This window comes from Amia ocellicauda, chromosome 4 (assembly GCF_036373705.1).
Source record: "Amia ocellicauda isolate fAmiCal2 chromosome 4, fAmiCal2.hap1, whole genome shotgun sequence".
Taxonomy (NCBI): Eukaryota; Metazoa; Chordata; class Actinopteri; order Amiiformes; family Amiidae; genus Amia; species Amia ocellicauda.
In genome coordinates this window covers 31550414-31561578 of record NC_089853.1, presented here as the reverse complement: position 1 = coordinate 31561578, position 11165 = coordinate 31550414, and the positions used below count along the sequence as shown (strand labels likewise).

At 41.0% G+C, this 11165-nt stretch overlaps 2 protein-coding genes across 3 annotated transcripts; one reads left to right on the top strand and one right to left on the bottom strand.

The window, feature by feature from the left end:
- The first annotated feature begins 3774 nt into the window (after positions 1-3774).
- Positions 3775-7820, top strand: dnaja (DnaJ heat shock protein family (Hsp40) member A). The gene is made up of 8 exons (XM_066701883.1): positions 3775-3908; positions 4170-4327; positions 4917-5097; positions 5525-5629; positions 6076-6303; positions 6589-6819; positions 7042-7142; positions 7298-7820. The coding sequence occupies exons 2-8, from the start codon at positions 4196-4198 to the stop codon at positions 7508-7510; spliced, it is 1191 nt and encodes a 396-aa protein (XP_066557980.1). The 5' UTR covers positions 3775-3908; positions 4170-4195; the 3' UTR covers positions 7511-7820.
- Positions 7821-8843: 1023 nt separating this feature from the next.
- On the bottom strand, positions 8844-10998 carry rps27l (ribosomal protein S27 like). 2 transcript variants are annotated; one of them, XM_066701885.1, is made up of 4 exons: positions 10883-10998; positions 10052-10160; positions 9850-9960; positions 8844-9069 (listed from the first exon to the last, which is right to left on the bottom strand). In XM_066701885.1, the coding sequence occupies exons 1-4, from the start codon at positions 10955-10957 to the stop codon at positions 9041-9043; spliced, it is 324 nt and encodes a 107-aa protein (XP_066557982.1). In that variant the 5' UTR covers positions 10958-10998; the 3' UTR covers positions 8844-9040. The 2 variants fall into 2 exon arrangements, with proteins under 2 accessions (XP_066557982.1, XP_066557981.1); XM_066701884.1 differs by lacking the exon at positions 10883-10998 and adding an exon at positions 10668-10808.
- Positions 10999-11165: the final 167 nt, after the last annotated feature.

Below are 11165 nucleotides of genomic sequence, written 5' to 3'. Positions count from 1 at the left end.
ATGGACAACATCGTGGTAAGAATCAAATTTTAAAGTATTCTCAAAGTAACCTCAAATGCAGTACTGTGCACAGGACATTAAGAGTGTATGGGCTTGCCAGGGACGGGACGGGATGGGACCGGGGGTGGGGTTGGTGGGATGTGCTGATGAAGTGCTGACTTTGGGCTCTACTCACTAAGGGCCACCCCTGCCCTTTCCACCACAAAAATCCATACAAACGTCTTTTTTGTATTGACATGTATACTAAAAATATAGGATCTTGTTAATGATCTCAAGGCAGCTGGGACCATAGTCACCAAGAAAACAATTGGTAACACACTACGCCATGAAGGACTGAAATCCTGCAGTGCCCGCAAGGTCCCTCTGCTCAATAAAGCACATGTACAGGCCCGTCTGAAGTTTGCCAATGAACATCTGAATGATTCAGAGGAGAACTGGGTGAAAGTGTTGTGGTCAGATGAGACCAAAATCAAGCTCTTTGGCATCAACTCAACTCGCCGTGTTTGGAGGAGGAGGAATGACCCCAAGAACACCATCCCCACCGTCAAACATGGAGGTGGAAACATTATGCTTTGGGGGTGTTTTTCTGCTAAGGGGACAGGACAACTGCACCGCATCAAAGGGACGATGGACAGGGCCATGTACCGTCAAATCTTGGGTGAGAACCTCCTTCCCTCAGCCAGGGCATTGAAAATGGGTCGTGGAAGGGGATTCCAGCATGACAATGACCCAAAACACACAGCCAAGGCAACAAAGGAGTGGCTCAAGAAGAAGCACATTAAGGTCCTGGAGTGGCCTAGCCAGTCTCCAGACCTTAATCCCATAGAAAATCTGTGGAGGGAGCTGAAGGTTCGAGTTGCCAAACGTCAGCCTCGAAACCTTAATGACTTGGAGAGGATCTGCAAAGAGGAGTGGGACAAAATCCCTCCTGAGATGTGTGCAAACCTGGTGGCCAACTACAAGAAACGTCTGACCTCTGTGATTGCCAGAAGGGTTTTGCCACCAAGTAGTAAGTCGAAGGGGTCAAATACTTATTTCCCTCATTAACATGCAAATCAATTTATAACTTTTTTGAAATGCGTTTTTCTGGATTTTTTTGTTGTTATTCTGTCTCTCACTGCTAAAATACACCTACCATTAAAATTATAGACTGATAATTTCTTTGTCAGTGGGAAAACATACAAAATCAGCAGGGGATCAAATACTTATTTTCCCCACTGTATATATTGCTCTATAATATTATTCGTTGAGTAATTTAAAATATAATGGGTTTATAACAAGGCTGTCCTCAAGAAGCCTCCACAAATATGTCAAGATATGTACTGTTTCATTAGTGAGTGTTTTATTTAACATTGTTTCCATGGGGAAAAGTTCTAAAAAGCACTTAAAGTTCTGTGTTACATCATAAAATAAATGTAGTTGCATAACTACAGTATGTGTAGTAGACTGACAATATCATCAATTTCAGAATATTGGGTGAGGTACCTGAGCAAGTCAACTGCTGATGAACTGTTCAGTGGATTTAATCACACACAAAAATACAGCACACACCAAAGAAAAAAAAATAGAATTCTCCTATAGATTTCTAAATTTAAACTATAATGCAAACAACAACAACAACGATAAGACTATTTATGCACTTCACGTACTTTGCTTAATTTGCATGGTATTCTTTTACTGAATATCTACATTATTAATACTATGGAAACTTCATTGTATGTAAACCAAAAAAACATTTCTGACGCCAAGTGTCTCTAATGCTGTCCGGATCACTTCTGTCTGATAAGACATACCCCTCAAATGCACATGCAGGACTTTTGCATATATTATTATGGAATATGTATTATAATGTATCGAATAAGCATTTATGTGATAGTATGAAAGAGTTAGCATCATATTCCGGCACGTAGATCAAATTGAAGCCAATGCTATAATGCACAGTGGTATTGCAGGATCTTTCAATTTCAAATGAGCAGAGTTAAAAGTTTAATTTAATTTTAATACACAATTAAAAGTTCACCACACCTCTCAAAAGATTGAAACACTCAGCTGGAATTTCAGTTGCCACAACAGGAGACAAAAAGTGCCATAGGCCCAGGGGACAGTCAAAATACATCTATATTATTGCTTGATATACAGTACACCATTATTATTTACATGTAGAAGTATGGTTTGATATGTATAACTGTTTCCCTAGTACTGTAATATACTGTAGGCTGTATTATAATGTATAGACTGTATTGTGCTGTACCTAAAGAACAAGCAACCTAATGGTTATGAAGTTGACAAGTATGAAGAAAGCCTCTGAAAATTAGTATATTTGAATACACAAAACGTCTGAATAGGCAAATGTTATGCATTTACCCCGCACTTCCCCTGTGCGCCACTAGAGGTCATCCTCCCCCACATTCTAACCCTGAATCTCTCATTCCCCAATTGACATTCCTACTCACCCTGTGCACTTTCTCCTTCCACCCTCTCCTCCCATTGGCCCAGCACTCCCAGCCTTTATTACCTGCGGCCCTCTTCCCGGCATATATATACCCCTTTGTCCCTCAAACACTTTCTGAAATATTATATTTTCTGAGAGTTGTATTACCAAGCACTGTTTATTTACCACTGACGCCTCCATTATTGACCCTTGCCTTCCTTTTGACCCATCTCCTGGATCTCCCTCTGGACTCTGTTCGCTGCTTTCGACCCCTAAACTGTCTCCGACTCTGCTTTTTGCCCCACCCCGTGCTTCCGCACTTGGGTCCGAACCTCCTGTCCACTGCCTGGGCGTGACAGCAAGACAGGCAGCCAGTCAGTTGGCCACAAAAGTGTCATAGGGAGAACAGGGACGGGCATGTTTTCAGGGGACAATGCTGTGTTTTAGGCGATACAAGTTTTACAGCCTCCTCCTTGGCCCATATAGTATATCGACTTATCTGAGTGTAGCTGTTTGAGTGTCCGTGTGAGTGTGTGTTTGCTGGGTTCTGCTTTGCGGATAGGCACCTACAGTGAGTGTAGCGGTCGTGAACAGGGCTTAGTCAGTATTACTGTCACTTTCCAGTCATCACTGTCTTGCAGGATGTGTTGCAGAAAGCCAGCGCTGGAGCAGGAGATGGAGTGGAGGATAAGCATTACCCTATAGGGAGTGGACAGAGGTGCTGAATTTGATGGCTATGCTCATTCATGTTTTGTTGCACTTTCATGTCAAAACATTGTGTGCTGGTTATGCAATCTTAAGCAGAGGTACAGAATTTGATGTACACCACATTTCACCACAGTGCCCGCACTTCACTTGACCATGTTTTAACCATGTTGTACCACACTACCCTACTTTGTTTGGTACAAAGTTACTCCATGGTACACCACACCACACTTATAAGACAAACCAAACAAAATGCATCCTGTGTGTGTGTGTGTGTGTGTGTGTAATTACAAATCAATAATAAATACATACAAGCAACCTTCTGTGTATCATGTACACATGAATCACTGTACCAAGCAGACACGGATAGGAGTTAGTTTGAATACCACAACTCATGTTTATGATTTCTCTGCCCCTGCCTGCAGATATATAGGGACAGTGGGAATCTTGTTAATCTATTATTATTATGCTGTTCCTATTCATATGTAAAACAAGAAGTCAAGAAGAGCCATAGCCAACTAAGCTTAAGCAAATGAAACACATTTTCACTACACTATACTGGGTGCATGAGCTGTATCCTACCAGCACAACAACCCGCCGCGCTTTCCAGAGCCGTCGGCGCGGCGGCGTCACTGCGTGAGGTGGCGTTTACTCTCCAGAAAGTTCCGCAGCGCCGCATATAAAGCGCCGAGCCGGCCATCTTCCCAGCCGCCCGGCCGGAGCACCGACACCGAGGGAGAGCGGAGCGCACAGCCGCTGGTCTGCCGCACAGGTACGTGGGCTGCACTGTGGAGACGGGCACCGTTTGGTCGTGTTACCTAGTGAAAATGAACGCCCGTTATTCGTATATACCTGGATATAATGACGTTCAGACGCAGCAGTGAGTGTCGGTGCCTTCATTCCTGTACAGCGTGCGTCTGTGCCGCTAGCTTCAGTGTGAGCGGTCTGTGAATACAGGCTTTACAAATGCATATTTGTTTCTGCGCCATTTATCTGCCATTTTTAAATTTATTTTTATTTTTATCTCCCCCAGCCGCCGTTTTTATTTGAGATCTCAACATGGTCCGAGAAACCGGTTACTACGACATTCTGGGTGTCAAGCCCGCCGCGACCTCGGAGGAAATTAAGAAAGCCTACAGGAAGCTGGCCCTGAAGTACCACCCGGACAAGAACCCCAGCGAGGGGGAGAAGGTACGTGTGAGCGGCCGCGGCCGAGTGCACTTGTGCGGCTGCCGACTGCGGCCGGCGCGGCGCGGCGGAACTTTCTGGAAAGAGCAGCGGAGCTCTTACTGCAGCTGCTGCGGGACCTGCTGTCACATTTATATTGTTTCGTTTCAAACGCCTTCATTGAATCTTACATTTAAGGGAAATAAGTTGACAGCTAAGCAGGAGATGCAGAAAGGTGTATGTGTGGATTGTACAGTAATTTGGGAAATGAATGAAAACACGAATATATGCAATAACTCCGATTAAGGACTGGTTATATCTCGCACACTTTGAAATGAGTCCCTATCATGAATAACAGGCATCTTCCCTTTTTATTCAAACTGATTTTTACTCTCCCCTAGCCTACCCTGCCATGGTGTGATTACTGCTTGGTGTGGCTTTGTGTTTGTATTGGCTAGTATCAAGTATCTAGTAGTCACCCTTCACATGCACTGTGAATTAGGTTTGCATTTTATATATGTAGGGCTTGGGAAAGAAAACAAACGCACATTTTCAGATCAAATAACTATGCACTTGTTTAAAATGTCCATACTTTTCTCTGTTCCTTCTTCAGTTTAAACTCATATCTCAAGCCTATGAGGTCCTGTCTGACTCCAAAAAGAGGGACTTGTATGACCAAGGGGGGGAGCAGGCTATTAAAGAAGGTGGGATGGGAGGAGGGAACTTCTCTTCCCCAATGGACATTTTCAACATGTTTTTCGGGGGTGGAGGCAGAATGCACAGAGAAAGAAGAGGTGAGTGAAGTCTGTCCCTTAATTGATGTGATTAGGCTGAGAATGTTTAGATGGTAATGCGACGTCACCGGAGCCAGGAGGAGACGTCATATTTCTCCTGTTTACCACAAAGAGGTGAAGAACAGAGGAGAGTTAATGTTATAATTGAATGTATAGATGCGTGTTGTGGTGGGTTTGGCATGTAGTTATAGGTTTCCCACAGTAAGAAGGGTCATCTTCTTCAATGCCTGTTACTCAAGTGTATTATAAAGAAGTAATTTATCAGACTTACCCAAGGTGACTTGCGTATTAGCTCATAACGCACTAATGAGCATGTCTGTCATAAAGTGTGTGTGGTGGGGGGGTGCCTATAATTGACGGGGGACATTGATCTCCCTATCCCCGGCTGCAATATCTCCTTTTATTGCTTTATTTCTTCAAATTACAGGGAAGAATGTGGTACATCAGCTGAGCGTTTCCCTGGAAGACATGTACAATGGCACAACGAGAAAACTGGCCCTCCAAAAGAATGTCATCTGTGAGAAATGCGATGGTATGTCTTCTACCTTCTCTTTTTCAAGCCAAGCAAAATTGAATCCACCCAGCAGATGGCCTTTCCAAAGATTCAGACATCTCGTATTACTTTCTCGTATCTCGCTTGCATGAACGGAGAAGGCTGGTATTCACTGCCGTCAGCTTTGGGTGTGAAAGCACCAGCGTTGCTCTGAAATAAATTTGGATGTGTGCTTTTACTGTTGCACGTCTATGAGAGGGGTAGCTTTCACAAAGTACATATTGTTAAATTAAGCGTTTATTTTTAGAAAATCTGTGTGATAGAAACGTTTCATATCATAAATAAGGAAGAAATTTGGATTTACACTATCAAAGTTTATAGTAAAGAAGTTTTAATGTATTCAAATATTCTTTGGTGTGATATTTTATGCTTTTGACTTTTGTATTACTGTCTCTGAGACTGAAATATCTTCCGATTATCTGTAGGGTATGGTGGCAAGAAAGGAGCTTTAGAGAAATGCTCCAACTGCAAAGGAAGAGGAGTTCAGATCCAGGTGCAGCAGATCGGACCTGGCATGATTCAACAGATTCAGAGTATGTGTGTAGAGTGCCAAGGACAAGGGGAGCGATTCAGCTCCAAAGATCGGTGCAAGACCTGCAATGGGCACAAAGTTGAGAGGAAGAAGAAGATCCTTGAAGTTCATGTTGACAAAGGTGGGTGTTGGTCTGCTGTTCTAGTGTGCTGTAGAAATGCCAAAAGGTGTAACCACAGCAAAATGACCTTTACAGCCAGGTGATCTCATTGTCTTCCCTTGTAATTGTGATTTAAATCTTTATTAGTTTCCTTTAAATTTAAAATGAGGATCCAGAGAATGCTGTAATGTATATGGTGACCAATATGTACAATTTATCCACACATGCAGAATGGTAGATTGTGTTTTTTATAGATCTCTCCGTCTATAATGCATTCCTAACCAAACAACATCATCCATATGACAGGTATGAAGGATGGCCAGAAGATTACATTCCATGGAGAGGGAGATCAGGAGCCTGGATTGGAACCTGGTGATGTCATCATTGTTCTGGATCAGAAGGAGCATGCCGTGTTCCACAGGCAGGAAGATGACCTCATCATGAAAATGGAGATCAAGCTGGTGGAAGCCCTCTGTGGGTTCAAGAAGACTATCCGGACCCTTGACAACAGAATTCTCCTCATAAGCTCACCTCCAGGTAAATTATAAGTTCTATCCTTTAAATGATTTTACTCACAAAACCATTGGTCAAGGTTAATGGTAAAACAAATAACTGTGTAGGTACAAGAACTGTGCACTTGGATGAGCGTAACAAAGCAAGACCACAGTTCTGTATAAATTACATTGTTTACAAACTGTCACGATCAGTTCTAAATTATACATGTTGCATGCACCCACACATTTATTTTCCTCATTGCAGGAAAAGTCATAAAACACAATGACATCAAATGTGTCCAAAGTGAAGGTATGCCTGTGTACAGAGATCCCTATGAGAAGGGACAGTTGATCATTCAGTTTTTGGTAAGTTTTTTTGATTTTCCCCTTTTCTCAAGTATGATCTGACTTGTTTAAAGTGGTGTGTGTGTGTGTACCTTTTTTTAAGAATGTCACAGGAATGCACGCTTACCTTTTCTCCCTACCTGAGCTGACTTAAAGCGCTTATTTTATTTTCCTAGGTAACATTCCCTCAAAATGGATGGCTCCCACCACATATGCTTCCTAAAGTGGAGGCTCTGCTTCCTCCCAGAGATGAACTGATGATCACGGATGATATGGAAGAGGTTAACCTCACCGAAATCGACCATGAATCCCAGCGTAGAAGTTACAGTGGCGAGGCCTACGAGGAAGACGAAGGACCAAGACCCGGGGTTCAGTGCCAGACTCAATGAATGTGAAATGGGGTTATGTTGAATGTGTACTGCATGTGGTGTACTGCATGTTATGATTATTTAAATTGACTTTAAATGCCAGTTAAAAGATCCACCCTGTCCATAATTCACCAACTTTTTCTTCAAGTTTTTCAAGGGCCCTTAAGTGATGATGAGGATATGTATGCTTTCTATGAAGGTGAAAAAGATAGTGAATCATTTTTTCCTGAACTTTATTTCCTCTTGCTAAAATCACAAAACATTCATGGTATAATATTTATAATTTAGGTGTTGTATGTAACTTTATTTAAATATACTCTTTTGTATGTAAGATCTGAATGCAAGCCTTCAATTTCTTGTTCAACTTCAATGTAAGGTGTACTTTGTCTTTGTGTTGATCAAATTCACATTCGTTCTCAGGCTGAACCTTACAAACGCTGCTGAAGGCCCCCCTCCACCCCAATGGGAACACCTTCCTGAAATCTAAATCAAAATGGAAGTATTTATTGTAGTTTGTGTTTCTGTGGCACTGACAGACTCCATTAATGCATTCTCAATCTGTTTTTAGGGATTTGTATAGATACTTCACATATTTTAAGAAGGTCAGAATTTGTTTTACTTGAACTGTAACAAGCTTACATCTATGTGGATTTAGTTCAATAGTGCTGAAGCTCCCAATAGTGGTGGTATTGTGCATACCAACATTACCAAATGCTTTTTTCGTTAGCAGCAAGAAAACCATCCAGGAACCTCTACATATATATTGATAATATGGCAGTCATTCTGTTGCTTCTGACACAATACTAGTTCATTAATGTTCTACTTTAAATAGGTGCTTTGATTTATGAAAGCAAGTTATTAGAATAGTTATATTACTTTCACCATTATGTGGATAGAAACTCCTAGTGTTATCCTAAGAACACAAGTTCATAATTTTGCATTTGTTTATAGTAAGTTAAATATAACTTTAATTACTTGGTACAAGTTTACATTATGTGGGAGTAAACCATTCAATAAGCTTTGAGTTACTGTGGTTAATTCTCAAAGCAGGTGCTTGGGAATAGAATATATATTAATAAACAAAACTATGAAAATGCATAGGCAAGTATAAGCAAGCCTCATGAGTGAGCAAGTTGAATACATACAAGCAAACCTCCGTGATAATATACAGGCTAATAATTTAAAATTGTTAATATTTGCTTCAACAAATGGAGCAGCAGGAAAATACAAATGGATACTGTGCAATGAAACATGGGTAAGAAGTCTTCCAACATCCCTAGAGTGGGCTGTGACCACAGAAGGAAGACCAGATTTTTAAAATCAAGCTTAAATTACTACTGTAATAGAGACAGACTTATGCACACATGTAAGGCTTTATTTCCAGAACCGAACAGATTACACAACAGAAACAACCTGCCATGAATCATTCAAACACATAATTACATTTTAATTAGCATTCATTGGAATCAATGAATAGTTAATAAGGCATTGATTGATCAGTGATGTGAAACATAACTTCTCTGTACAATGTGACACTTCCATTTTCATCCTTTAATGTTGCTTTCTTCTGAAAGAGCAACCTGAAAAACATTAGGTGAGAAATTATACCTGCACTTTTATAATATAATTGACTAAGTAAGTACCTGAAAGGTTTATATAGTATCAATTTCAAATTTTAAAAACTACCTAGAGTTGCAAGATTCACTGTCCAAGTAAAATAAAAGCCAAAAACACATGGAACCATACAAAGCACTGACAAAACAAGAATGCAGTAATACTTGCTGTCATTTTCCTTTTGCAAGGAGGATACACGTTTACAGATTGCACTGACAAGATAAGCACTTCTGGTCGGCTGGAGCGCAACCCAAAACCTGGCCCAGACTGCAATAGGGAGTCCAGAGACAGATATAGTGGGTCACTTCTCATCACACTGGCAGAGTATCTCCTGAATCCTCACCATAACATTTAAGTTATACTTGACCAATCCCTACAAGAGCAGCCTGTAACTTGGGGCTTTCCAGTAAAATCAAAGGAGAATGGGCTACATTCTTGCTGACTAGGGTTAATGTAGGTGTAGAAGAGTTGCTACCACACAAATATGAAGCATATTTTGCTAGTGCTGTTTGGTTCCTCAATAGACATATTAGTGGTATTTCACAGCTTGTGTGTCTACATATATATACACCTTTGCATTTGTATAATTAGTTTTGCCACTCAGTTGAACGATAGGAAACCATTTCTGCAATGGAAATTTCACTTACAAGAAATACAGAGTTTAAATGATTTAGGAAGCCCCACAGTAATTCCAACTGTGATACAAAGAGTGAATGAGAGCTTTGTTCAGGACATTCCCCACCTACCCTCTGTGAGCCTTGCTTTCCCTCCTGTAGGCTGGCAGAGCACCGTGGAGCAGCCCACACACAGCACCACCGTCTGGGCATGACTGAACACCGTAGTGATCTTATAGCAGCCTGGGCAGACAGACACGCAACATGTTAATAGACCGGGCTTTGACACACACACAAACATACACTGTGTGCACAGAACATGAGTGTTTAATACCTGGACATTTCACATCCATGAAGTATGAATTCGGGCTCTGGACCAATCTTTTCTTCTTATGTTGTCTCTTCTCTTCTTCAAGAGAAGGATGCAGTAGATCTTTAGCCAACTGAAATGAAATCCGAAATATTGATGTAGACTCCAACACGAACACCTGTTTGCATAGCCACGAGTTTACACACCAAGTATCGAAATTAAGCCTAAAACACACATTTCCACAAGGCTTCACTATTACAGAAAATCTTAACACAGTTTTATCTTCCAATACCGAGAACTGCAGATGAAATCTAATTGTAACGACGATTCTTTCCCAGACGACATTTTGAGTCCTGATGCGAAGCTGCTTTTTCATGCATCGTTCTATGTATGAACAATAATCAAATCACTTGCATTTAACTCTAACAGGAATTCAATTAGGAAGCCTAATAAAGTGATACTAATTATTATTTTCTGCATATATATTTTAATCATATCAATACACTGTGCTTGGATATTATTAACAAAGGCCCAGCTAAAAAAAAAAAAAAAAAAAGCGAGCGGGAATACATAGTTAAACAAAAAGATAACAATAAACATGAAACATAAACTAGAACTACACAAAATGCATGTTTTGTACACTTTCACAGCAGATGCGAGCGACACCAGGCCCAGCCCTTCCACGAGCAGCCCGCGCAGTGCCATGTGTCCGCCACAACAAGCTCCATAAACGCGTGCAGGCTGTCACAAACAACCAAAAACTCATTCAATTGAAGGTAAATACACATGTAATCAAGTGTCAATCAATATAAATACGAGTTAGAGACATAAAATGCAATTTGTGTATCAACTTACAGGCATTTTCACTGGCTGAGCGTTGCTTGCATAGAAAAGGATTGATTGGTCTGGCCTGAGCAGCGCTGACGCCATTACCGTCACACTTCCGCTTCCTCGCAGTCTTAAAGGGACAGGCGGCGTAATGTGAAAGCGCGATGAGCACCAAGACAATACTTTAGTTTGCAGCAAGTTATTCAGGTATATTTTAAACTGAGTTCTCACACACTTATACATTTTCCTTTGTAGGAATATATTCCAAATATTTAGTTTGTCATGGCCATTTTAACTTCTTTTAAAATAT

Excerpts from the sequence above, each read along its gene's own strand:
- dnaja (XM_066701883.1), top strand. The coding sequence starts at position 4,196 with ATGGTCCGAGAAACCGGTTACTACGACATTCTGGGTGTCAAGCCCGCC. Across the intron at positions 4,328-4,916 it reads ACCCCAGCGAGGGGGAGAAG|TTTAAACTCATATCTCAAGC; the intron begins GTACGTGTGAGC and ends TTCCTTCTTCAG. Across the intron at positions 6,820-7,041 it reads CCTCATAAGCTCACCTCCAG|GAAAAGTCATAAAACACAAT; the intron begins GTAAATTATAAG and ends TCCTCATTGCAG.
- rps27l (XM_066701884.1), bottom strand. The coding sequence starts at position 10,793 with ATGAGTTTTTGGTTGTTTGTGACAGCCTGCACGCGTTTATGGAGCTTG. Across the intron at positions 9,961-10,051 it reads CATGGATGTGAAATGTCCAG|GCTGCTATAAGATCACTACG; the intron begins GTATTAAACACT and ends CTGTCTGCCCAG. Across the intron at positions 9,070-9,849 it reads GAAAGCAAGGCTCACAGAGG|GTTGCTCTTTCAGAAGAAAG; the intron begins GTAGGTGGGGAA and ends AATGTTTTTCAG.